Source organism: Rhincodon typus, chromosome 9 (assembly GCF_021869965.1).
Source record: "Rhincodon typus isolate 14 chromosome 9, sRhiTyp1.1, whole genome shotgun sequence".
Taxonomy (NCBI): Eukaryota; Metazoa; Chordata; class Chondrichthyes; order Orectolobiformes; family Rhincodontidae; genus Rhincodon; species Rhincodon typus.
Genome location: NC_063340.1, coordinates 20106473 through 20121019, shown reverse-complemented (window position 1 = coordinate 20121019; position 14547 = coordinate 20106473). Strand labels below are relative to the sequence as shown.

The window sequence follows — 14547 nt, the reverse complement described above, 5'->3', positions numbered from 1 at the left end:
TTTGCCTCTCTTTTGCCCTTTATATATCTAAAGAAACTCTTACAGTCTTCATTTATATGACTGGCGAGCTTACCGTCATATTTAATCTTCTCCCTCCTTATTTCTTTTTTTTTGTTGCCCTCTGTTGGTCTTTGTAAGCTTCCCAGTCCTCTGGTTTCCCACTGCCCTTCGCCACATTATATGCTTTCTCTTTCCTTTTATGCTATCCCTGACTTCCTTAGTCAGCCATGGTTGCCTCATCCTCCCTGTACCATGCTTCTGTTTCCTAGGGATAAATTTTTGCTGCATCTCCTGAATTACTCCCAGAAACTCCTGCCATTGCTGTTCCACTGTCTTTCCTGCTAGGCTCCTCTTCCAGTCAATTCTGCCCAGCTCCTCTCTCATACCACTGTAGTCATCTTTATTCAGCTGTAACACTGTTACCTCTGATTCTATCTTTTCCCTCTCAAATTTCAGAGTAAATTCTATCATCTTATGATCACTGCCTCCTAAGGGTTCTTTTAGCTTAAGCTCCCTTATCAAGTCTGCCTCATTGCACAACACTAAATCCAGTATTGCCTGTTCCCTTGTGGGCTCCACCACGAGCTGCTCCAAAAAGCCATCTCACAGACATTCCACAAACTCCTTTTCTTGCAATCCACTACCAACGTGATTTTCCCAGTCCACCTGCATATTGAAATCCCCCACAATCACTGTGACTTTGCCTTTCTTACACACCTTTTCTATCTCCTGATGTATCTTACACCCCAGCTCCTGACTACTGTTTGGAGGCCTGTACATAACTCCAACTATGGTTATTTTTACCTTTGCGGTTCCTCAATTCTACCCACACAGATTCTACACCATCTGACCCTACTTCGTTTCTTCCTATTGATTTAATTTCATTTCTCGCTAATAAGGCAACCCCACCCCCTCGGCCCACCTGCCTATCTTTTTGATAGGATGTATATCCTTGGATATTCAGTTCCCAATCCTGATCCCCTTGCAGCCACGTCTCAGTAATGCCTACCACGTCATACCTGCCAGTTTAGATCTGTGCCACAAGCTCATTTACCTTATTCCTTATATTGCGTGCATTCAGATATAATACCTTCAGTCCTGTATTAACCCTCTCTCTTCTCATTTTCATTCATTTTTCCAGTGTTTGATTGCTAGCCCTGTTCTATTTGTGTTTGTGCTGGAGACTTTAATAACCTCTCCTGAGTTCTCCTTCCCTGTCATTTCTTTCATATTTTTCCACGAAGTTGAATCCACCACTACAGATGTTAACCTGCTACTTTGTTTCCCACTGGAGCAAGTTTCACCATTTTCTTCCCCCCCACTTTCTAGTTTAAAGTCCTGTTGACCAGCCTATTTACCCTTTTCACTAGAACATTGGTCCCAGCTCGATTCAGGTGGAGACCGCCCCAGCGATACAGATCCCTCCTATTCCAATATTGATGCCAGTGCCCCATGAAAGGGAAGCCGTCTTTCCCGCACCACTCTTTTAGCCACGTGTTTACTTCCCTTATTCTCATGTCCCTATGCCAATTAGCACATGGCTCGGGCAGTAATCCAGAGATTATAACCCTTGAGGACCTGCTCTTTAATTTGGTTCCTAGCTCCTGATAATCTCTGAACAGGTCCTCTTTCCTAGTCTTGCCTATGTTGTTTGTTCCGGCATGGACCACAACAACTGGATTCTCCCCTTCCCGCTCCAATATCCTTTCAAGCCGGTCAGAGATATCCCTTACCCTGGCACCGGGCAGGCAACACAACATGCGGGACTCTCAATCCTGCTGATGAGGTGTGGATGAACAAAACAATACTTGAAATACCTGAAGATAAACTCTCAGATTTAGTCTTCTGACCATGTTAGTTAAAAACCAAATAAGGTGAACATACTTCAAATCCAAATCATAAGCAATTGAGATTCGGAAAGTAATCCTGAGAACTGGGTTTCTTCTTGAAATTAACAACAGGTGTTGGCCCCTTTGCTTAAATTTCACATACAATTCTAGGCATTCAAGACTTGGTCCACTCTTCACTTAGCCTTATCCATCCTTATTCTACTGATTTATTCCACAGTCAATTTTCTCTCCATTTTTTCAATATAAACTTCATTTTTTTAAAAATACAGTGCAAAGGCTGAAAAGGTACATCAAGCCTTTTAACAGAGTCCTGCATCAATTTTTCAGAAACTTTTTTTGTTAATTAACTTGCAGTTCCAAGTGACAGCAACTATGTTTTGCTAATGCCTGCTTTATTTTTGATGGTTCCTTCGTGGATTCATCAGCAACCAACCTTTTTAGAAAACACTATTTACTTAAAAAATATCATGCTGTCTTCATAATATTGGTTTCTCCCTTTCAGCTAAATGATTCTGTACGTCACAACAAATCTCAAGTTCTCTAAGGCACAAGTACATTTAAGATTTGAATACCATTCCCGTATCCTCAAGATGGCAGGGAGCGTCCCCAAGATGGCAGCGGAGATTTTGATTGTAGGAAGTGAACAGAAATTGCATACAATCAGTACTGTGTGTTTCTCAGGAAAAGTCTGCTATGTATTTAGGGAGGGCATCTGTTCATTTAAATTCTTCTTCTTTGAAGTATGACACAGAATTTTGTTTTTGTCAATTTGTGATATTTGATACATTGGTATTCAAGGAAAATTAAAGTAGGTCGATGTCCTGAAGTGTTGCTTATACTGTTAGGAAGATGCCTCCTGTTTGGGCAGGAAATACTGGGCATGTAAAAGCAGAAGAAATATGGTACACAAGCTTCTGACTTACATGTATATGAAACACATGATTACTGGCCTCAGTTTAGTTCACGTGCGTCTCACATCCTAATAGTGTTTTCATGAGCCACTAGTAACATTGATCCTAAAAAGGACTGGTGAATATTAGTGTTACTTACCCTGTGTCAAATTTGGAACACTTTTCATGTAAATAATATTCACCTGGTAAGTAGCACATCTGTACTAATCATAGTATGAATAATGGAATGGTGATGAATAAAGACTGACAAAACATCAATATTAAACTCAGAGACAAAACTTAGATTACATGGCAGATGCATCCTTTCTGCACTATTCTCATTTCAAATAATTGTATTGAAAATTCTTAGTTAAAACAGAACCACAAGACAGTCAGAAAGTACAGTGGCAAATTCCCACTAAACAGTGCAGCAAGATGTATGGCTTCATATAGGGTAAGAGATAACAAGGTGTACAGCTGGATGAACACAGCAGAGCAAGCAGCATCAGAGGTGCAGGAAAGCTGACGTTTCGGGCCTAGATCCTTCTAGAAAGCCAAAATAGCATACTACATTCAAAAGGGGATCTGGGACCTGAAAGAGCAGGGCAAAAAGCTGTCTATGTCCTTAACCAAATAGAATTTTCAAACAGTAGTAGAGTCTGAATCAGGTAATAGCAGCTTGAATTAAATATTGTGTCAAATCAGGTACAGAAGGTGTCAGAGGGAAAGGAAAAAAAACAAATTGAGAAAGAGGTAAAAGATAACGGCAGGAGTCAGAGTGTGGTGGTAGAGGGCTGCTTTTCGAACCGGAGGCCTGTCACCAGCAGTGTTCTACAGGGATCGGTTCGGGGTCCTCTTTTGTTTGTCATTTATATAAATGATTTGGATGAGAATATAGAAGGCATGGTTAGTAAGTTTGCAGACGACACCAAAATTGGCATAGTAAACAGTGAAGAAGGTTTTCTAAGATTACAAAGGGATCTGGATCAAACGGGTCAATGGGTTGAAAAATGGCAGATGGAGTTCTATCTGGATAAATGCGAGGTATTGCATTTTGGTACAACAAACAAGAGTAGGGCTTTTACAATTAATGGCAGGGCCTTGGGTAGTGTTGGAGAGCAGAGTGACCTACAGGAGCAGGTACATAATTCTTTGAAGTTTGCATCGCATATACACAGGGTGGTTAAAAAGGCATTTGGCACGCTTGCCTTCACTGCTCAGTCCTTTGGAGAAAGGGAGTTGGGAAGTCATTTTGAGGTTGTACTGAACATTGGTGAGGCCTCTTCTGGAATAGTGTGTCCAGTTTTGGTTGCCCAGTTATAGGAACAATATCATTACGGTGGAGAGGGCTCAGAAGAGATTTACCAGGATGTTGCCATGTATGGAAGGTTTGAGCTATAAAGAAAGGATAAATAGGCTGGGACTGGGAGGGGCTCAGAGGTGATCTAATAGAGGTTCACAAAATAATGAGAGGGATAGATAGAGTTAATGTTTATTGTCTTTTAACTAGGATAGGGGATTTCAAGACCGGGGGCATATTTTTACGGTGAGAGGCGAGAGATTTAAAAAAAGACACAAGGGACAAATTTTTTTTTTTTTTTTTTTTTTTTTACACAGAGGGCGGTTCGCATGTGAATGAATTTCCTGAGGAAGTGGTAGATGCGGATGCAATTACAACATTTAAAAGACATTTGGATAAGTACATGAATAGGAAAAGTCTGGAGGGTTATGGGCCAGGAGCAGGCAGGTAGGACTAGTGTAGTTGGGGATTACGTTTGGCATGGTCTGGTTGGACCGAAGGGTGTGTTTCCGTGCTGTATGACTCAATGACAAAGTAGGAATTTTATTTTAAAATCTTGTTTAGACATCTCCTATAAATTGTACCTGAAGAAATCAGACTCCACACTGAAAAAAATACATTTTTTGCAGCAGTGAAGTTAATTTCTAGTAAGGAAAACTTCTACTGTATAATTTTCTTGCTTAGGAATGGACAAGCTCTAGTTTACCTGGGGGATTAGTAGGTATACATCATGCAAGTACAGCAAATTGAAATCATTCCAGAATAGCTACATAGCATAGTTCTGAAGGGGCAAGGCAATTCAGATAACAATTGTTGGTTTGCACTTCCAATTGCACATATGTAACTATCAGAAATGACAGTCCAATTTACACATCAACACGAAGTTATTTTTACAGCAAAATTACATCCAATATTATTTAGTCTTTTATGTAATCAGGAAGAACAGAAAGATGACAGCTAGGGACAGGCAACAAACGCTGACAAGCCAGTGATGCCCACATCTGACGAATGAATAAAAAAAATGAACAGAAGAACAAACAAAAGGAAGGAAAAGGACAAATAAAGTAGTTCCGAAGCTTGAGATTAATAAACTAATAGCAAATCTGAAACATTTTCCAAAAGGTGTTGAGTTATTGATCATTTCCATTTATTATTACAATATTCCAATCGCATATTTGGAACTTACAGTTAATCTCAGATCGTGTTCTTTCTTCTCTCACATTCCGGCTAGTGGACTGAATTCGATGAGGAACTGATATTGGTGGCTGAAGTGAAGAAAATAGTTAAAACTATTACCACATTGCTATAGATTGGTTCCTTAGGATAACTTACATTTTTCTGTTTATTACACAAAAGGTGCAAAGAGACAATGATTTAAGTCTGGTTAGTATATCTTTTTATTGAGCTGTTTTCCTGTAAAATACACATTATTGAAGAAAAACAAGCATGCAAGGAATATCTCTTCCAAACTCTGGGTCATGCCATTTACAGTATACACTTACTAAAATGCAAAATAATTGCACATGTAAAGAATAATTAACATACAGCTTATTTTACCACATTCCTTAAATCTTTTTGAATAGTGTACAGTAACCACTTGAGACTCCCTCTCTCTCTCTCTCACACACACAAAGGAACAGGTGATAAAAGCTAGCACTTTTCGCAGATTAACACTAACCCCTATTGATACTTGGTGCCTTTAATCAATTTTTACATTAAAAAATTGGTAGTTGATGGATGCCATGAGTTAATTTGGTCATAAGAATAGGTTGAAATATGAAGCTATCTAGCAATACACTATAACTAAGTTAACAATCAGTTGAAACACATAAAAGGCAGAAAAATCTAACATCTAGCTTGATTTTATCATGCTGAAGCTAGTCCCAAACTCAAACTCACTTTCTATAAACAACATCATAAGGTTACAAACAATTTGACAAAAGTATCCAAGGACTCTTTCTAATTTAAGAAAAGGCTGAAATGAAAAGAAAAAAAACAAAAAAGAAAAGAATCAAGTTCTCCCATAGTTCAAATCTTTAAGGCAGAGAGGACCAGTTAGGTTCATATCTAGCATGTGCAGAGTTGACAAATCTTGGCCACTGATGGGAAGATCTGCAATTGGCTTCAATACCCGATGGCTCATCACCTTTGTCATCCAGTGATAAAAGTTGGAGGATATGCTGAGACAATACACAAGATACTGGAAGACAAGATTGGGCTTGGCTGTCTCACCTTCCATAGTCAAGTAATCTTTGTGATCCTCATTTATGTTGCTTACAGAAAATCAATAGGGACTTGACTGGGGTGTGACAACTAGCGCAGTAGAACCACAGGTCAACAATGAACAATCGTCATTGGAATAAGTAGGATGACGACTGATGAGAAAATAAGTCATCAAGACGAAAAGAATGGCAACTGACAAATTTGATTGTGCCCTTACTCTTTCATTACAGTCCAGCTGTCAAAATATAATAGTTATTTACTGGCAAGGACTCAAAACTGGAAGTTAGCCTTTTAGATATTTTCGTGCTCTAATCATACGTAAGATTACAATTCAAACTGGATTAAAATGATTCAGGGACTACACCATACACACCAACAGATTTCACTTAGATAACAATTAGTAGCTCCGATACATTATTGTGATTATGCTTAGTGATGTCAGTCACACTCAGCAATCAGTAATTGGAAATAACTTTAAGTTATTTGTGTTAACTAGGTTTTCAAAGGGTCAGCAATGTCTCATGCAATAGAAACTTTGGAAAACTGCCGAGTCATAGAACATGTCTCTCAAAATGCAAGTTGAAAACTTCGCCAGTATATATTCAAAATCAAGTCACAGTAAAAAAAACACTAATTTTTATCGGCACATTAAACTTAATAAATATTCTACACATTTTTCAAGGAGATTAAGACTGAATTTGTCTATATGCATTAATCCTGATCAATCCAGTGCTTCCATATTTGAAGAATATCAGATGACAAAGGAGCAGCGCTCTGAAAGCTGGTGATTTCAAATAAACCTGTTTGACTATAACCTGGTGCCATGGGTCTTCAGACCTTGCCCATATTGGGAGAGGGAAGCTTAAAACTACAAACCTCACACTGATACAGAAACTTTAATTTTGACATGTGCAGCAATCATGCATCCTAAACTACATCCTGAGAGAAAAAAATCCCAGGTCTCCAAGATAACAGCAACTATTTACTCAGCAGTGCCATCAAATGTTAAGGTACAAAAAAAAAGCATCAGCTCTGAGCTACCAACAAGGTGCAAGTTTGTTATTGTTTGAGCTTATTAATACTGTATATGTGCAAATCGACACATTAAAAAAGTGAATAACACCTACAAGGATCTAAATTATGAATTACTTCATTTCACAAATGTTTGAACTTTGCCCTCTTTGACATTCACCAATTACAAACTGATATGTACAAAGCTCTCTTGATACCAATTACCAAATTACGTTACGCATTCAATTCATTCCTAGCTGACCGCAACATTACTCGGGATAAAACTATTCCAGAAATGGCAATGTTCACGATATACCACAACAATTTGCTCAAAGCTTTTATAAAAGTGTAATTGTTTTGGTGGAACACTTGAGAACTCATTTTTAAAATCTATGTCGCACAATTTTTTAAAAAAAAAGCAAATTTAGAATGTTCCATTTTACAAAGACCCCTGAGCAGGATGCCAGACAACCCAACTTTATCCCTTTTAGTAAGAGAAATTTCTCAGGGAATTTGGTCCAAATGCTTGAACTTGCAGCAATCTTGTAAAACTTACTCTGACATTATTAAACGAGTGTCAAGTTATCTGAATCATTAAATGTTGCATGGCTTTTTCACAAACTTAATTTATACCATATGTTGTTGGTACAGCCAAGATGTAATGTCATCAAAATCAAAACCTTAAGCTTGATCTGGACAACCTCATCCCTGATTTAGATTTGCATCAAATCTAATTTCAATTCACATTCATAATCATTTCCCTCCTGAGTATGAAAGTGTGTCCTTGAGTCAATAAACCACTTGAATGCAATATAAATAGACTGAAGTAAATAACACGTCCAGTATCCTTTAACTGCATGCCCGAAAACCAAAACAAAAACAATTAAAAACTGAAAGTCTTTTGAAATCTGACCTGAACAGACCTGCAGACACACGACAGACCCCTTTGGAAAACACAGCTGTTAGCCCAAACGAACCTAAAAGCCAAGTTTCTGTCCCCCCCACACCCTGTAGTGTGTTCACAGGTCTGTTCAGGTTTGCTCGGGCCCTTTGGGGGGGGAAAAAAAACTTGGCTTTTAGTTGCGTTTGGACTAAACGACCACCCCCCCAAGCAGCCAAGGGCCCAAATAGGCAGAATTAGGCCATTCGGCCCATTGAGTTTGCTCTGCCATTCAATCTTGGTTGATCTGTTTTTCAAGCCCATTCTCCTGCCTTCTGCCCCGTATCCCTTGATCTCCTTACTAATCACGAACCTATTGCTGTCTTAAACACACTCAATGACTTGGCCTCTACAGGCTTCTGCACCAATGAGTTCCACAGATTAACCACCCTTTGGCTGAAGAAATTTCTCTCATCGCAGCTCTAAAGGGTCAGCCTTTCACTGAGGCTGTGTCCTCGCACATTCTAGTCTCTCCTACTAGTAGAAACATCTTCTCCACGTCCATTCTATCCAGGTCTGTCAGTATTCTGTAAGCTTCAAAAGGAGATCCCCAGTTATCCTTCTAAATCCCATCAAGTGCAGTCCCAGAGTCCTCAACCTCTTCTCATATAAACAAGCTGATCATCCCCAGGATGTAGGATGAAAATCTCCTCTGGACACCCCCCAAACTGCTTAATATTCCAAATGCGCTCTGACCAGAGCCTTACATAGCATTCATTTCAAGAGGGCTAAAATACAGGAGCAGAAATGTACTGCAGAGGCTAACATTGCATTTGCCTTCCTAACTGCCAAATGAATCTGCACATTTAGCTTGAGAATTCTGAACTATAACTCCGAAGACCCTTTGTGCTTCAGATTTTCAAAGCATTTCACAATTCAGAAAATAGTCTACACCTCCATTCTTCCTACCAAAATGCTCACACTTTACAACACTGTATTCCACCTGTCACTTCTTTGCCCAATCGCCTAGGCTGTCTAAGTTCTTCTGCAGTCTCTCTGCTTCCTCAACACTACCTGTTCCTCCATTTTGTGTCATCTGCAAACTTACCAATAATGTCCTCAGTTCCTTCATCCAGATTATTTATGTATAACGTGAATAGGTGTGGTCCCAACACTGACCCCTGCAGAACTCCACTAGTCATTGGCTACCATCCTTAAAAAAAAAACCTCTTTATCCCCATCCTCTGCCTTCTGTCAGTCAGCCAATCCTCTATTCATGCCAGTACCTTGCCCCTAACACCATGGGCTCTTATCTTATTTAGCAGCCTCCTGTGTGGCACGTGGAAATCAAAACAGATCATGTCCACTGTCTCTCCCCTGTCCAACTTGCTTGTTACCTCCTCAAAGAATGCTAATAGATTTGTAAAGCATGACCTCCCCTTCATGAAGCCGTACTGACTTCGCCCTATTTCACCATGCACTTCCAAGTAGTCCACAATCTGATCCTTAATAATGGACTCTAAAATCTTGATAAAGAATTCTCAACCTGTAATCCCTTTAAAGAGAAGAAAAGCATTGGGAGGTGATGGTGGCCCAGTAATAGTATCACTGAGCTAGTAATCCAGGCGTAGGCTAGTGATATGACGCCAGCTGACGGAATTTAACTTCAACAGATTAAAACTGGGCTCTCTTAATGGATTGAAACCATATTTATATGCTCCCAACACCACCAAAAGCATGCAAGTGCTGTTACTGGAAAAATTATTCTCTTCTGCACAGTCCATCTTGATTAGCTTCTTCTTCCCATAAATCCATCCATTTGGAATAAATATCTAAAACTTGTCTCAATAATGCAGACCATGAAACTAACATTGATTGTTCTAACAATCCCATCTGGCTCACAAATGCCCTTTAGGGAGAAATCTGTCATCCTTACCTAGTCTGGCCTACATGCAGCTCCTGACCCGCAGCAATGTGGTGGACTCCCGACTGTTCCCTGAAATGGGCCATCAGGCCTCTCAGTTCAAGGACAATTAGGGATGGGCAACAAATGCTGGCCTTGCCAGCGACACCCACATTCAAATAAATAATGTTTAAAAATTGGAGTATCAAGTATTGAATGCGAATCAAAACAGCCACAGTTTCGGATTTTTAAATCTTTTCAGAACTTAGACCAGTAAACGATGGTAAAGACTTAGAAATAAAAAGAACAGTGCCAGAAGTTTATTCTGCTGCCAGATGAAGAAACAGAAAGCTACCGCAGTTGAATCCTTTAGTTTTAATTGACTCATGCAAATGGCTAAATAGTGAAACTACAAAGACTGAAACAAGGAGTTTTGAACAAAGAAATACTGTTGACATCAATATTAAATGATACCTGTTGACTTTTGGAGTATTCCTTGAGCATATACAGCCTGACACTACAAGCAATACTAAAATTCAAGTATGTCAACTGATGATTTGCAGGTTCAAATCTTGATGTCACAATTCACTGACCACTGCATGCAGAGAGATTTCAATTTCATCAAGTCCCAGTTGCAACACTGCTATAACTTTAGCTGCAGCACTGTAGTCATTTCTATTTTCAGGAAAGAGAAAAGAGGTAGGTCCAAACAAAACCAATACTTTGTACACCAATACTTTGCACCGTATCAAGTGCACCAAATTCCAGCTGGTCATGATCATGAAATGATGTCATCCTGCTAAATCCCATGCAGTCTACTTGGAATTAGTTGAGATTGATGAACAACATATTGTGTGGTGATTTTGAAACAGCTGATAAATATTTAGTATTTCTAAAATAGCATTAACTTTTTTTTATTTTATTCAAATGTTTACGCAGTGGGTCTCATTTAAGATCAACTTTTAAGAAAATCAAATACCATAAGTGCCAATGACACTCATATCGCAACTCATTCATTGCAAACTTAAAATCATTACAGTTAAACCAACAACATTATGAACATTTTTTCCTGTCTGACAATAACAATAAGCAGATTCCTGAATACACATTTCTTTAAATTTTAAGTTACAAAAGACTGCTATTACTTCAGCTCAGAACAATTACAGCCTTCCAAAAGAAGATTAATTATGATTTAAGGAAACTATAAATCTACTCTCCTACTTTGCTCCACACCTTTAATGAGTTTGATAAATAGTTGTTCAAGGCCACATATTTCTAGGTAGGTGATACCATATTAGAATTAAACATTTGCTCCCACCCCTAAAAATAAGCATTTGCTTTGAGACAGACCCACTTAAGTGTTTAGACTCCAAAGTCAATACTGGATAAATATCTACCCAATTAATAATGCTGATCATTGCATAAATACATCAGTACGTCAAACTCATTACACATACATTCTTATCTAAGCATAGTAATAAAATCTTAGCAATATTTGAAAGCTGACATAGCGATCACATTTCATCTGTATGCAATGGATTATTATGGTTACAAACTTTAATATAAACATAGTATGTAGTCCTAGTGAGACTTTAAGCCTTAGATAATGATTTTGCTGATTAGGATTATTTTAAGTTTTAATTAGGTGAGATGGTGCATGTACTTTTTCATCTTTTTCTAAATAAAGCAAATGGATAGTAGTGCGGTCAGTACCAAGCTTTTGCAGGTGACAAAGATTTTTTGCTGCAACAGAGCTAGTTAAAAGCATGGTCATAATTATTTGTCCATTGTAAGCTACAGAAAAAATTCCTGAATGAACGGATTAGAAGGATGATTTTGTGTTTTAAAACAACTGTATATCTGCATTAAGAGGCCAGCTACAGTATTAGCCAAATAAGCAAATGTACAGCCAAGGTTAATGGGATGCTTTGCTGGATATCAAAGTACCTTAGAATGAGCAGCAAAACGTGAGACTCGGCGTGCAAGAGGAGGAGAAGCAGGAGAAAAGATCCCTAAAAACTTAAGCTGAGTTGGGGAACAGAAAAAAAAGAAAACCACAATAAGAGGATGTGAATTCATCTATGGATAAAACGGAGTACATGTCAAAAACAAATGATTGGATGCTATCTTAATTCACAATTTAAATAGTAGATTTCACATTCGTGATTTCTAAAACATTAACCACATATATAACATAACTGAGCACCAACATCATGCATGAATCAGACAAATATACGGCATTTTGTGACAAGACTTGTATCTCCATAGATGTATAAACAGTTAAATAAATGGCCTAAAACACACAAATTTTAGATATATCTCCATACACAAGAAATATACCACTAAAATTTTGTTTTAGAAACTTACAATGCAATTTTTGGTAAAATGTGATTATGTAGAAGGACTTTGTAAAACACCTGATTATAAAGTACAAAAATATAAAATCAAGAGAGTCAAATCTGCCTTATTCTCAAAGACATATTAGGTTAGAACTGAGCTTTAAAACTTTTTTTTTTAAACTGAAATCTGCAGAGCAGGCTATCAGATTTTCCCCTTTGCAGTCCAAAAGAGGTTGCAGTTAAAAACCTCAATTTATGAATTTTGAACCTTGTCATCACATGATTAGTTCAAACTAGATTGAAGCAGCAAACTCTGGGTGTAACCTTTTATCCTAGTTCCAAAAAAATTAGATGTTACTGGATCAGCAAGGTTTTCCATGAACCCAAAGGATCAAATAATGTGCACAAGACAAAAGCCAAAAGCAAAATTTAACTTTTAAGAAAGAAGTCTCCCAACTATTTCAGACATATTGAAGCCTGCTCTGAAATATTAGTTGTAGAGGATTTTGCCATAAACAAAGCACAATGAATTCCAAATTTACTGGAATATACAGGATTATATTTGCTGTGCAGCTACTAGGGCAAAAATAAGGAAACAACAAACTGCTCTATTCTAATTTTAAGAAGATCATCACTTAATATAAAGATGCAAGGCGTTCAATGTATAATCAAAATAGTCTTGATTCTTTGAAAGTATCGGCCACTTTATGGATCATTTACTTGTGAAAAATCAATCTTGTTGCTGCCTGATTTTGATGAGAAATGTATAGGGTTCTAGGTAGACCTTGGGCAAAAGAATCAGAAGGAAGGGGAGTTTCTTTTTTTTTTGTGAAGCAATTCATGTTAAGGATTTGGGGGTGTTCCAGCTTTAAGGAAAACTGTCAATATCACCAGTTTCAACCTGAGCAAGGAAGTGATGCTGATATTAGCAGAATCATCCTGCATAATTAAATCATATACTGGGTCCAAATATTAGCGTTCTATGTAGGGGTTAGTGGCTTCATCATGCACTACCACAAATCCACAGGAGGAAAGTTAAACTATACACTTGAAATTTCAAGAAGTATACGAGTTGCAAATAAAAGCTCTGAGCAGGAAGACTGGAAAAATGGAAAAAGCTAAAGGGATTTTTATTCCGCAAAGAATAATGGCTACAGTAAAGTGCTTTGATAATTTTTGTAAAATTATTAAACTCCTGCACTACAGTTCATTTAGCTTCTCTTTCCCCAACCCATTCACACTGGCACAATCCCAGATCGTGTTGGCATGCTTCCCATTTCAGTGCCATTAGTCTTAAATTGACTGTCTAAAATACATCAAGCTTCTACTTGATATCACAATTGTTCTGAAGGAATCAAATTATGCAGCACATTGTAGACAAGAGTTCCTGAGATATGCAAAGCTATCCATCATGCAAAACAGCTAGCATAATGGGGGCCTAACTTGACAAAACCACACAGAACTCCTTTTGAAGTATTTCATTGTTTTGTCACTGAACCTCGTAACCAATTAGCTCACGTGATGCCCCATATATAAAAAAGATAGATTACAAGCTTTGGAAGCAGTGGTTACGGAAGGAATGTAGATAAGGACACCAAAATTCTCCCAGGTGTTATTAAGTCTTTTAAATTCACTTTGGGTGTGCGCGCGCACGTTTTTTTTTGGGGGGTGGGTGGCATTCATAATTCCTTCAAAAGGACTCTCCATTCCTTCAGTGTATCACAGATGCAGCAGCCAATGTTATATGCTCAATCCTTTCTGATTCAAAGGCATGTATTAATAATTGAATGAAACTTGATGTGGAGCCAAGAGTTAGTGTCAACTTGATCTAGAACTTAACGTATAGATCACACAACAAAGGCGGGAATTAAAGAAACTCAAAATGGCGAATGCAAGTTGACAAACATACCAGGACCACAAGGGAACATTTAATAAAAAGTTTTCATACATTTTGACTGTAAATTTCAACATCCTAGATGCCACTCGGAACATCAAGTTTCTACTCATGCAAATTTAATTTTGACAAAATATTAAACATTCAGAATATATGTCACTCGGCTTCAAATGTGTTACAAATCAACACATTCTCATGTTATCAATCTAGAGTTAAGCCTGTATTAGATCAGAATTTTTTGACACTAACAGAAGGCG

General features: G+C 38.0%; 1 protein-coding gene across 8 annotated transcripts in view; it reads right to left on the bottom strand.

The window, feature by feature from the left end:
- map4k3a (mitogen-activated protein kinase kinase kinase kinase 3a) overlaps positions 1-14547 on the bottom strand; it is a 215666-nt gene that overhangs the window by 88888 nt on the left and 112231 nt on the right. For all 8 annotated transcript variants that reach the window (XM_048600826.1, XM_048600828.1, XM_048600829.1 and 5 more), the window contains exon 13: positions 5227-5305. In XM_048600826.1, coding sequence (XP_048456783.1) covers positions 5227-5305 — 79 coding nt within the window. The remainder of the gene's footprint in view (positions 1-5226; positions 5306-14547) is intronic.